The sequence below is a fragment of the Biomphalaria glabrata genome, chromosome 14 (genome assembly GCF_947242115.1).
Source record: "Biomphalaria glabrata chromosome 14, xgBioGlab47.1, whole genome shotgun sequence".
Lineage (NCBI taxonomy): Eukaryota > Metazoa > Mollusca > Gastropoda > Planorbidae > Biomphalaria > Biomphalaria glabrata.
Genome location: NC_074724.1, coordinates 17,395,272 through 17,409,541, shown reverse-complemented (window position 1 = coordinate 17,409,541; position 14,270 = coordinate 17,395,272). Strand labels below are relative to the sequence as shown.

Here is a 14,270-nt window from a genome sequence, read left to right as displayed (position 1 = left end):
CTCACCGAGATACTTGTAACAGGTGCAACAGGAACAAACACTTCAGGCACATAACAGACTTCTCTTGTTTCTTCATTTGTTTCTTTCCTTTCGATTTGAAACATACCGTTCAGATCGTCGAAGCAATCGTCGTCACGTTTCTTGCCTTGAAAGTCACCCCCGACAGACTTGCCCACAACACAGTCACAGACGGCGCTCCAATCCCCAGCGCCTCCATCACCACTGTTTGTGCAGCCACAGTCCTGACCAGGCAACTGCTCCTTCCCTAACGAGTTTATTCCTCCTTTTGCTTGCGACACAATGTTATCACTTTGGTCTATTTGGCCTTCAACTGGCAACACACTTTCATCTACTTTGTTCCACATCATGCTCCTCATCTTATTAATAATCATGTTCAATTGTTCCTTAAATGCATCCCCACAGTTTTGGATCTTGCCCATTACATCAACAATCCCAGGCTCAATTTCAAATTGATAGGTCTCCGGATCTTCCTCCTCATCGATCAGAGCTTGCCGCAGACGAGCCGTGAGCATTTCCTTGTTACCGACAGGTTTTAAACCTCGGTCTCGAAGCTCTTGTCTTAGCTCTTTAATTAAGAGCTGATGTAATAGCTTCAGCGATGCCATAGAGATCTAATCCTACCTCCTCTCGTTGAGTTGCCTATAAATCCCACTTCTGAGACCAATTGTAATAACTTAAGTGAGGCAACTCAACGAGGACATAGACGTTTATTTACATAGAGACATGACAAACACAAAGGGGCATCTGCCTCGAGTACAGCAACTCCATATTGACTCTCTCTTGGGCGGAAATCGTTAGTCTCTTATGTCAACATCCGACTTGTCTGGTCACTGATAGTGCGCACCTTCCTTCTGCACTATCTTGGATGGCGGTGCTCATTGCAAAGTCATAATAATATTTTTAGCGACTAAAATAAAAACAAAACAAAATCCAAATCTGAGAGAAAGCCCTATATTTAAGATTACAGTCAAAACAATAACAAAGATGGCTGACCCATGCAATGATTCAGAAGTACCTTTAGTTCTATATATTTTACATAGTATGTTTCTCTTTTAACATTAAAAACAATACCATTCAAAATAACTTTTACATTTTCTTGTGTTACAACTGGACACATTCTTTTGATACATATTTAGATTCCTGGACAAGTTTCCTACAGTCATGTAAACTATAATGACACAGTGGATTATTTCCAATCAAACTGTACATGGACATCATCATTACACAATTTTAAAGCTGGAAACTATACATTGACTGTTACTTTTTACCCGTATGTAACAATTAATACAAACTTTGCAACTAGTATATCAACATCATTTCAGTTCAGTAAGTACTTCATTACTCGTAATATTTAATTACATAGTAGTCCTGCTTTTGAATTATGTCCATAATAATATGGGCTAATGAATTTTTGACCCAGAGAGCTCAGAGGGTTAGGTAAACAATGTTATATCTAATGAACGCATAGTTAACACAGGGGCGCCACAGGGGGCTGTGACATCGCCATTGTGGTTCATTTTGTACACCAATGATTTTCGATCCGATAGTTCTTGTTGCTCCTTCACAAAATTCGCTGATGATGCGGCTCTTCTTGCCCTGCTCTCAGAGAGCTCAGACGTAAATGAGTATTTCAAAGAATTAAAACACATTGAGGAATACTGTAAAGATAATTTTTTATTATCAAATGTAAAAAAAAATCAAAGAAATGATAAGCGATTTTCGCAGGGACAAGAAGGAAAATGATATTGTTTCTGTAGCTGGAGAGACTATTGAAATTGTGCAAACCTTTAAATACCTTGGTACTATCCTAGACAATAAACAAAATTTTACTGCAAATACTGATTATATCAGCAAAAAAGGGCAGCAAAGATTACGATTACTAAGAAAACTGTCCTCTTTTAATGTTAGCGAAAAGGCCTTAGCTATGTTTTATCACGCTCACATCTGCAATATTTTCAGTTTCAATATCACTGCCTGGTATGGCAATCTGAGTATTAAAAATAGGAATAAACTAAATAGAATCCTCAATTCTGCTGGTAAAATCATTGGCAAAAAACAAACCCCATTTGGGCAGTTGTTTGAGACAAACATCTATAAAAAAGCTAACAAGATCCTCGAAATAAAGAATCACCCTTTGTGTCAGGATTTTGTGATTTTACCATCACAAAAGAGATACAAGACACCGATAGCAAAGACAAACAGACACAAACACTCTTTTGTTCCCCTGGCAATCAAATCATAAAATAAGAACAATCTGGTATAAACTTTGTCACATGTAAATTATGAGTGTGTCTGGTGTGAATGTACACTTTGGTTTCTTATAGTTATAATGTTTTTGTTTGGTGTAATGCACAAATTGTAAGACAAATTTCCTTACGGATAATAAAGATTATTATTATTATTATTATTATTAATGCATTTCTTTTGTATTCCAATTAGCTGTACCAAATATACTTCTTTCGAGAGAATGTTTCGAAGGCCCAAATATTGTTGATGGCTACATTAGACCTGGATCTATTGTCACTTGTGTGTGTTACTTAGATAACATAGGATATCCTCCTGCAATTCCGCAATGGTTAGATAACAACAATTTAGGTTTAGGAATCGCAATAAATAGTACGGCGACAAGTTTAACTATTGGTAAGTTTAAAAATAAATAAAAAATCAAAATTATTAATGAAATTAAGATGACATCTTTGTTTTAGAACGAATCTCAAATAATATTTTGTCGATGACGTTGTATTTTCTTTTTACTAATTCGTTATAACAAAATTAATTTTCTATAGTTTTTATTCTAATTTCGTAATTAATTTAGGAAATTATTAATTTAATTTTAAAATATATATTAAGGTACGCTACTGTACGGCAGTAAGTCGTGGACTACGTACACAAAGCAAGAGACAAAACTAAACAAAGTCCACTTGCGCTGCCTTCGAAGAATCTTAAAAATAACAAGGAAAAAAGAGTGTGCAATACTGAGATCCTCGTGAGAATTGGCCTTCCCCGCATCTTCACAGTCCTCAGGCAATGCCGCAAGCGCTGGCTCTGACAGGTTCGCCTGATGGAGGACAATTGTATCGAGAAAATCGTTATGTACGGGCAACTTGCGTCTGGCTCAAGAAAAACTGGACGCCCACACCTCCGTAATGAGGATGTGATAAAGCGGAATTTATAATCAGTGAACATTGATACTGACCATTGGGAAGATGTAGCCTTAAACCGCACTATTTTGAGAGACGGTGACCTAGAAAGCTATGGACAGCGAGAAACATAGGCCTCAGCTCTTAAAAAAAGCGTGCCACACGTAAAATGACCGGCTCCTCTATCACCAAAACAAAATCCACCTTAACCTGCAATATATGTGGACGGGAGTGTCTCTCCGAAATAGGGCTCTACAGCCATATGAAAAAGTGTTTAAGATGAACCATAGTTGTTATATGACCGAAGAAGGCCAATAGATATATTAAGATATAATTAGTAATTATAATATAAACTAGCTTAAATGATAAAGAAAAACACACATAAATTCCCTGTCTAGTAGTATTTTTTAGTCTTGACGAATCTGCTCAGGCCTATTGATAATTTAGTAATAGCCTCTTTTTATCCTAATGAACAATACCAACGTTGATTTGACCCCATTAAATACAATTAATTTTTGGTTTTATAAAAACATGAATTTGTGTTATATAAAAAGAGCATGCATTCTCCTAAAATTCCATACCAAAAGTAACCTTTCTTGATTACAAACAAAAATGTTATTGACGTTTAATTAGAAAAGGGTAGAATGTACAAATATGAAAAATGAACCGTTCTGTCAGAACATGAAAAACAATTACGAGATACAGAGTTAAGTATACTACTTATTTAGCTACTGGGTTTGCGTAGTCCTGTGAAACACTGCACTTATCCTTAATGTTTGAAATAGAAAACATTACATTCCTTAATATTTTTATACTAATTAATCCAAACAAGTTATGCAAAAGGACTAACGCATATAACTTAAAAACAAAGAATTAATTAACAAAAGTTCAATGAGCCAATATGAGCACTGGGTCATAATAGTAATTGAAAAAAGGCAATAAATCAATATTATGACTTTATCATGCATTCACGTATATTGTTAAAATCACTACGCTCATATAAAAGGGCAACTTGATTACAAGAACTGACATACATTACTTGCCAACAAAAAAAAACCCAAGTAATACCCATACAAACCCTTCAAAGAACTCTACACATGGGTTTACACCCTGATAAAGCTTAACTCTAGTAAGGAGTCCCTAAATTAACTTATATATATATATATATGATATATAATAGCCACATCACCGAAACTATAATGACTAGCCGATAACAAGCAATATTATGTAGATAGAGTAAAACATGGGCGTAGCCAGGGGGGGGGGTTGGAGTTCAAACCCCCCCCGCTCGAAATGAAATCCCCCCCCCTTGGGGGGGGGGGATCGGAATTTAGTGAATGATTTTTTGCTTTGATTTTGTTTATTTTAGGTGAGATTTTAATACTAAACCATCAATTGCCCCAGCACAACCAATGGGGTTTTGAGTTTAAAACCCCTACCAGGGGGGTTCGAGTTTAAAAACCCCTAACAGGGGTTTTGAGTTTAAAACCCCCTACTAGGGGTTTTGAGTTTTAAACCCCTTACTTGGGGTTTTTGCAGTTAATCCCCCCCCCCCCTCTTCTATAAAACAAAACAAAAATGCAAACGAAAATCCCCTAATTCCAATATCACAGTTAAGGGAGATTTTGATTTTAAAACCCCTCAGATTTGAGTTTAAACCCCACTTCAGCGGGGTTTGAAGGTAAAAAATACCTCTTTAATAATAAAAACAAAGCAAATTATACACTCAAAATGTTTTGAGTGTAGTCAAAGGGGTTTTGAGTTTAAACTCCCCTCCAGTGAAGTTTGAAGCTAAAAAGTACCTCTTTAATATAAATAAAAGCAAATTACTCACACTTAAATCTATTAACGCAGCCAAAGGGGTTTTGAGTTTAAACCCTCGCCAGGGGGAATTGAGGCTAAAAAAATAAATCTTCAGTGTAAGAAAAAAAGCAAATTACGCACTCAAAATGCTATGAGCGTTGCCAAAAGGGGTTTTGAGTTTAAACCCCCATTCAGAGGGGTTTAATGCTAAAAATACCTCTTCAATATAAAAAAAAGCAAATTACACACTAAAATTATTTGAGCGTAGCCAATCCATTCGGGGGATTTGAGTTTAAACCCCTCTTCTACAGATGGCGTTTGTTTAAAGTTTAAAACCCCTCCAGATGGTTTTGAGTTTAAGATCCCCCTTACAGAGCATTTTGAGGTGGAAAACCCCCAACAGATGATTTTGACGATAAAACTTCACTTTTCAATATAAAATCTAAAGCAAACTACAGTCACTTAATTCCAAGAGCGTATTCAAGAGTGGTTACACATTTTTACCAGTGGCAGGGCTTCATTAATAAACTGCAGTGAATAGTCATCTGCCGAAATTGAAAAACACTAAATGTGGCTCAACAAAGATGGCTAAGACAGATTTTAGGAGTCAGTTATAGAGATCGGGTTTAAATGAAGGAAATCCTATGCCGAACTGGGAGTCGACCCTTTAGTAAGATTGTGAGAGAGCGACGCATGACGTTTGCGGGACATATTCTCCGACAAAATGAATAACGCATAAGAAGAGTTGCAATGATATCCTAGTACATCTTGGCGCCACTCATTCATTGAGGTCCTCATGGCAGGTGGGAAGAGGCTTCAGACATTACCAGTGACAGATTTTATGGAAACAGCTTGACGTCAAATGCTCCGAACGGCGCTGTAGGGTCTAAGTCAGTAAGAATAGCACATTAGGTTTTTGAAATAAAACTTTTTAATAGAAGGAAAATGCACTGTAGATACCTCAGAATATGCATTTTGTTGGCTTTCAATACCAGAAATAGTGCTTGGCGGTGGGGCTTCGCCCCGCGCTAGCGCTCCCCAGACCCCATTGCTAGTAATGGCAGCTTGACGGCAAAAGCCCCAAACGGCGCGGTAGGGTCTAAGTCAGTAAGAATAGCACATTAGGTTTTTGAAATAAAACTTTTTAATAGCAGGAAAATGCACTGTAGATACCTCAGAATATGCATTTTGTTGGCTTTCAATACCAGAAATAGTGCTTGGCGGTGGGGCTTCGCCCCGCGCTTGGGAGCTCCTAGCGCTCCCCAGACCCCTTTGCTAGTATTGGCGGGGAATCTACAATTTTTCCACTAACTCATGGAAGAACCTATTCTAGGGCACAATAAACGTCTTCCGAAAGAATGAAGGGTCAGAATGCAATAAAGATTACGTACACACACACACACACATAAATACATATTAAAAAAAAATTCGCGGGGGGGGGGGGGAGAAAAAAATCCCCCCCCCCCGAAAAAAAATCCTGGCTACGCTTATGGAGTAAAATATAAACATTTACCAGCTAATGCAGAAGAAAACAGTATCTCCCAAAGAAAGAGCCCCAAGGAGTCAAAACACTATAAGAAATATAAATTGCGTTAACATCAATACGAAAGCAAGCTATTGGGGATTCTTAATTGTGCAGATACCATATCATTTTGTTTCACATATGGTAATTTCGAATAATAAAAAACAAAACAAAAGATTTAATTTTTTACTACGTGAAACTAAGTTTATTTGTTTTTATATTGAAGGATGTATAAAAGATGCCATCTACATTTTTTTTTCTAATTTGTTATTGAAAGTTTCTGAATTATCTATACAGATTGAATTAATCGTTCAAAATTTTTGTATCATACAGAACCATTCTCTAATGATGTCAGGTATAAATGTTCAAGGTCAACACAGCTATTAAATGGCGACTTCTCAATACTTTATACAATAAATCATGCCAGTAAGTTTACAAAAAAAACAAACAAAACAATAACATTTCTTTCATTATCGATCATGGATATACAAAAAGTGGGTTATTTTTGTTTAAAAATTAATTATAAAAATACTAGTAGACCGGCGGCGTAGCATACACCGCTATTTTGCAGGGACAGCCATAGGCCACAGCAACCTATCCGACCGCAGTGGCCCAACACTTTCATAGGACTCGCACTACTTCTATGTGTAAATTATTAAATTATACCATTTTATAACTTTTAACAGATTTCTCGCGGCTGCCTGATTTTCCAGGAGCTCCTTTAAATCTCATGAAATAGCAAAATATATGAAGAAGTCATGGGAATCTCCGGAAATTATTAAAAATCTTTTGAAAACTCATACAAATCTCATGAAATATATAAACAAAAATTGTCATTTTTGGGTGTCATTCAATATGGGCGATAAATAAAAACGGCATTAAGCATTAGCCGTGATTGTGTAATCTGGTGAAAGAAGCTTCTCGCGCCTTAAACTAATGAAGAATTACTTTAGTTCAACCATTCTCGTACATAGATTGAAACATTAATTAATTGTTGCTATTGAGCGTTATCTATGAAGGAAATAAAAATTTTCATGATGCAATGTTAGACTTCGCTACACGCAAGACTCGTAAAGTTCGTGGGATAACTCTATCCGCAGAAATAAAGGAGTGATCTTTCGTTTACTTCTTCTTCTCGTCCAAACTCTTGAGCGAAGAAGAGAATTTTATATATATATAGATTTATAGGACCTGCACATTCATAGGACATACTTTAATTCATGGTGTATACATTATTAAATTAAGCCATTGCATTACTTAAAAGAGATTTCCAGCGTACTCATGTCGATTTACCAGGAGCTCCTGGAAATCTCCCGAAATCGCAAAATATACAAAAAAGTCCTTAAAATATACGTTTATATATACACAAAAATTGTCATTTTGGGGTGTCATTCAATATGGAAAACGCCAATCTTACACGCGGCATTATGCATCAGCCGTAATTGTGTCACCTGGTGAAAGAAGCTTTTGGTTGCAAAATGTTTTACAATGTTTCGAATGTTCCGTCAGAGTTACAGATAGTTTACTTTCTAGTCCAAACCTTCCACAGAAAAAAGGGGGATGGGAGCGGGTAGGGTTTGATAAATTTAAACGACACTCCAGCGCTCAGGCAGCCATCCGTAGTGTGAACACTACTTTTGTGTTTTCTCGTGGACTATCCGCAGAAATAATAGAGTGAACTTTCCTTTACTTCTTGTTTAAACTTTTGAGGGAAGAAGGGAATTATGTATATAGATAGATATTATATGCAGTAGATATTATATGCAGTATAAATGATCATAGTTTCATTTTATATGAGACTATCTTGCTTCCTAAAATATTTCTTTATTATTAAGGAGGTTGAAATGAGATGAATGGATGTGAAAGAAAGAGGGGGGGGGGGGAAAGAAAAATGGACGGAAAATTTATGATATGCGGTTCGACATTCCCTCCTGTATTGTATTTTTTTTTATTAACATTAAAATATTAAAGAACTATTTAATTCACCAAAATAAAGGATGCGCCATGCATTATTTCATTTTTCTAACTATATAAACCAATTAAGTTTAAAAAAAAAATTTGTTAAATATTTTATTTTATTTTTTTTAAATATGTTTCTTTTTTTTTTTAAATATATATATTTTTTAATTTAAACATTGTATCACCAATATGGAAAAAGCTTCGGTGTCTTTCAAACATCCATGTTCTGTGTTATAATGTGAACTTGAAAAATTAAATCTCTAAATAGTTTATGTCTGTGTAATTGCTAAAATATAATGCTGTTAGAAATAAGGTATGTATACATTTAATAACTGGTATATAAAAGCTAAGTTTTACATGATCGCTCAATGTATACTCCTTTAATGTCTATACCTAAGTCTACACATTTCACTCTCTCTCTCTCCCTTATATAGACCTATATAGTGACAAGTCAAAATAGCGCCTACAAAATAACGCCAACAAAATAACGCAAAATTTCCCGACAAAATAGCGCAAGAAAAAATAGCGTGGACTTATATCTATGATGTGTATAAAAGTACCGGATTATTAGTAATTTAGTGTCCTGGGCAGCATTTTTGTTGGTGTCTCTATCTTTTTCAATATTAATAGATCTGAAATTATGCCACATTTGCAGAGAACGAGAGTACTTTAAATTTTATATCATTCCCCCTTTTCACCGTTGTTAAAATACATAACTTGCTTAAAATAAGATTTTGAAATGTGGAAACCCGATAAAATAGGATAGAAAAATACGAAAGTGTGTAATACTATAATCAGAAATCTGCGGCATCTTTCTTTGATCTTTTGCCGCAACATTAGCAAACTTAGGTGTGTCAGGATTAGTTAAGATGGCGATCACATTTCTTTTCTCGCCAAACGTTTGTTTAATCTCAGGCTGTGACTGACCTATTCAATAACTGATTTTGGCTGTTTTCTGTCCATCTTTGTCTAACACCATCAAATAGATATCAAATTTAGGAGTGTCAATTTGGATTGTAGGCCTGAATCAACTTCCCGTCTCTTTCATGCATACCCTTCATAAGACAAGAATACAAACCTTGCCTTCCTCTCGTGATGGTATATTCTTTTCCACAACACAATTCACTTATTTTTTCTTAAACGGATACGCGTGTTTCTGTGAAATGAATAAAATATATATTTTCTGCGCTACTTTGTTGGCGCTATTTTGTCGGCGCTATTTTGTCTGCGCTATTTTGTTCGTGCTATTTGTCGGCGCTAATTTGTGCGCGCTATTTTGTCGGCGCTATTTTGACGGGGTACTGACATATCTATATATAAATATAGTTATCCCTTTTAAACCTTGCGATCTACGGCCAACTGTTAATAAGGTTGTCGTTAGGTCGATTTTCCGACATATGTCAAGTACCCACCAGTGCTTATAAATCTAATTGCGAACCCCCTCGGGTTCAAAATGTCAAATTTTACCTATAGTTCTGTTCGATCCGGCGCATCACTGTGTTTTCATTAATTTTTTTTAAGCATTATGAAATACTCTATTAACATTTACTTTTTTCATAAAAAAATGGGACGATTCTAATCAAAATATATTAATTTAGAAATAAAGAAATACGAAAACGATTGTTTAAATTTATATTTGCGACTAGTTGTTTTGTTTTTTATATACCCTAAATTGGTCTATTTACCATGTATCACTTATAATATACGACATTTTGACATATAAAATTGAGTTTTATTACAAGCTAAAATTTTTATTTCTTAATAAATTAATTTATTGTAATTTATTTCAATTTTACTTTGTACATTGCAGGAGGTCCAAACATGTGTTCTGTTGAGCTAAAAGATCTAACAAAATCAATCTGGCATATGTGTAGTCAAGAATATATACATTTGACTGTTATTTGTAAAGTCGATCTTGTTAATTCTGTACCAGGTTTCAAAGCTATAATTAGTATCAACTCAATCTATTTAAATGTATTAGACGGTCACAATGTATCTGACACGTCTCAAGTATATCAAGACATTAATATTACAGAAGTAGGAACATATTCAATTGGATGTCAAGCTCAAAATGTGAAATTTCGAGACATAAACATTTCGTGCAGTTATTTACTTCAAATATTTGGTAATGTATTCGTATAGAGAGGTGATGAAAATTTCAATATTTAATATATTTTTTAAGAACAATTATTATATTATTAGAAATTAGATAAAACACAAACCGATTTCTCTAAAATACATTTTTATAGCACATTACGTTTTGTCCTTAAGGCCCACCATTGACTCCACCAGTGATTCAAATTGCAAACACTTCAACTTACACTGAGGAAGGAATACAAGAGAATAAAGTCTATACTGTACAGTGTAAAACATTTGGAGGTGTACCTCTGGTAAATAACATAACAGTATCATGTGGAAACATTGAATCAACTCAATCTGGAAATATCTTTACATCTTCTATACTATTTACTAGATTTATGACTGGACAGAATTGTACATGTACAGCTCAACATATTACTGGATGTTATGAAAACAATACAAGCACTTTACAACTAAATATTTTATGTAAGTGTCTAATTTCATTTCTACAATGTCTGTGTGTGTGTATGTGTGTTATTTATCTAAAAATAAGAAATACGATACAATATAAATAGGCGTTGGTATTAAACAAAGACTATAGAAAACTCGTGAGAGTGATTTTTAATTTACTACAATCTAACATATAATTTCACGTGAGCATTGACACAAACGTCCTATAAAATATTTTGTTGTTAATATTGTGTTCATACACACTCTAAACTTAGTCACTGCGCATTTAGGATATATAATTAATAGCTATTGCAAAGAATAAGTAAATATTAAAGTTTTGTTTAGCCCACAAATTTTGGAAATTCTGATTATATAGCTTTGCCTGGCAGGAAAAATCGAGGAGTCACAAATTACTCAACCTCTCAACCTTGGCGTAGCCAAAATGGGGTTTTGGCCAGAAGGACTGAAATTTTGAGAGTTATTTGTTGCTATGATTTTGTTTATTTAGGTTGAAATTTTAATATTAAACAATCACTAGCCACAGTTTAATCGTAGAGGTTTGAGCTTAAATCCCCCATAAGGGAGTTGCTATGTTGAAACCCCCATTTCTATAAAACAAAAAATAATGCGAACGTAAGTCACATATTTACATGAGCGTATCCAATGGGAGTTTGAACCTCCTCCAAAATTATTTTTACGATAAAATATCCTCTTCAATAAAATATTAAAGAATACAGCAGTCACCTGATTCTATGAGCAGAAACAAGAGAGTTTTAACCCCCCTCAAGTTGGTTTAAAGCTAAAACCATCTCTTTAATATAGAATTAAAGTAAACTAGTCACAAAGTTTATAAGCGTAGCCTTCAGAGATCTTTAAGTTTAAAACCCCTAACAGAGAGTTTTGAGGTTAAAATCCTCCTCCTCAATATTGTTCTAAAGCAAACTACAGTTACCTAATTCTATGAGAGTAGATAAATGGGTTTTAAGTTAAAACTATAAAATAAACTCTAGAAGTTTTTTTTAGTTTCAAACCCACCAACAGATGGTTTTGAATATAAATTTTCCCTTTCAGATATAAAATCTAAAGACAGTCATCACATTCCATTATCGTAGCCAATATAGTTTTAAATACCGGAAATAGAGCTTAATGCGCATTCCTAGACTCTCTGGCTGTCAAGGGCGGGATGTCTACAGTCTTTCCACTAAATCAAAGAGGAACCTATTATAGGGTCCAATAAACGTCTTCCGAAAGAATATATATATATATATTAGGGGTGCACTGGTGTCACAGTCTCAGTTGACATTGCATGATCTAAAGTTCACGTCATGTTAAGAGTTTAAATAACACGTGGAATTCCTGATGTAGAAAACAGGAAGTAGAATGAATAAAGTTAGACTTAGAAGTCAGTCAGTCAAGTAAAAAAGACAAGTGAAGTCAAGTTAGAGAAGTCAAGTGTTATTCTTTGGACCGAGTGGTCAAGTATATTTTAGTCCGGGCTGGACAGTAGCGACTTAGAAAATTCTGTAGTAATTTCAGTTAAAAAGTAACTTGTGGGCAGTTGTTGCCAGTGGTCTTTTGAGACATGTATTAGTTAATCTATATTTCTACACAGTGTTGCCCGCTGAGATGCGGACGTGATTTGTTGTTAACGTATTGGATACTTTTGATACCGCTGTTATGCGGATAGGATTATTATTTCTTGACTTGTAGCACTAACAAGGAGTGCAGTATATTATTATTATTTTAGTAAAATAAACTTTATGTTGTCTGCTGAACGGACTTGAGTCAGTCGTATAGTGTTTGTCTTGTCACGTGTCTAGAGTACTTCAGGAAGTAAGAACTCAGTATTACACCATTCAACGTTCATTGACATTTTTGGCGGCCAGTATGTTGTGTTCTAGACACGCACGGACTCAAAACTCAAACACCACTCAAGCGAAACCAGTCACAAGTATTCAAGTAGATCATCACTGAACTAACCTGAGCCTGCACTTTTTCACCGGTTGACCTGACCCGTATTTACCAGAGTCCACTTAATCATTGACCAATTCGAACTTAACATCAAGAGTCAATGCTTATTTCTGCACTATTGTCGACATCTTGAGATTTAGCACGGCGTGACATCACCATCGGCAGAAACCGAAGACAGTTGATACTTTTGTGTGGGTGAAAAACTGAAGGCGTCGCTCGAAGACAGCTGATACATTTGTGTGGGTGAAAAACTGAAGGCGTCGCTCGAAGAAAGCTGATACATTTGTGTGGGTGAAAAACTCAAGGCGTCGCTCGAAGACAGCTGATACATTTGTGTGGGGGAAAAAATTCAAGGCGTCACCTGAAGACAGATGATACATCGTTGCCACGTGAGCGCTCGTCACCAACTCTTGACACGCTCCTGCATTGTCGAGGTTTCACCTTACATTGCTATACTGAAGGTCCTTCATTTAGACCTCTGTTCACTTATGGTCATTCTGTTTTTTCAGAGACTTTACATATTTGGATTATCTAAGCTGAAGTTTTCCACTTAAGTACTGTTGGATTATTTATACGAATGTTCGAGTACTTTTGGATTATTGATCTTTGACGTTGAATTTGGACTAATCAAGACACTTAATTGCAGAAATAATATTCAAGTTAACACGTTAGAAAAATTATTTAACCGAAATATTTATTGACAGTGTAATATCCTTTGTTAGCACGTTGCGTTTTTTTTTTTAAAATCTGGCTTAAAAATGGTCAATGTCTATCAATACATTGGGTGTCAAGGACCAAAGAAATAAAATAAAGAGTAGGGGGTGTTTAGCTCTCCATTTAAAGATAACCCTGGTCGTGTCTTCTACAAAATAATTAGTTATTGGCGTACTGGGCTATATAATCTCGCGGTTTGTGTATATATATATATATATATATATATATATATATATATATATATATATATATATATATATATATATATATATATATATATATATAGCAGGGGGAAATCACCCCATCCAACCCATAGCTTATGATATGACAGCTCTGTACTTTGCTATTCAAAGTTCAACGTAATTATTTTCTTTTCAATACTATACACTATTTCAATATATTTAAGTGCAATTTTCTCTCTTAAATATACTGCACCTTAAGGTGTCGTATGTAACATGCATGCACCAATCATTTATTCGAACATAGATTTACATTCGTATTGGCATTTAAACTTAACTGCGACACTTTTTTTTACTTTTAGACAAATAGTGTAACAAGTAAAAAAAGAGAATACATACGTGTACACAATTAAATATTTATTGCTAATTTAG

The 14,270-nt window shown here is 34.9% G+C and overlaps 1 protein-coding gene across 2 annotated transcripts in view; it reads left to right on the top strand.

Annotated features, from left to right (window-relative positions):
* LOC129922897 (uncharacterized) overlaps positions 1–14,270 on the top strand; it is a 92,421-nt gene that overhangs the window by 60,623 nt on the left and 17,528 nt on the right. For both annotated transcript variants that reach the window (XR_008774854.1, XM_056011079.1), the window contains exons 4-8: positions 1,158–1,347; positions 2,461–2,661; positions 6,820–6,912; positions 10,256–10,570; positions 10,717–11,010. Coding sequence is in view for 1 of the 2 variants with exons in the window: in XM_056011079.1 (XP_055867054.1) it covers positions 1,158–1,347; positions 2,461–2,661; positions 6,820–6,912; positions 10,256–10,570; positions 10,717–11,010 (1,093 nt within the window). In the remaining variant the exon portion in view is untranslated. The remainder of the gene's footprint in view (positions 1–1,157; positions 1,348–2,460; positions 2,662–6,819; positions 6,913–10,255; positions 10,571–10,716; positions 11,011–14,270) is intronic.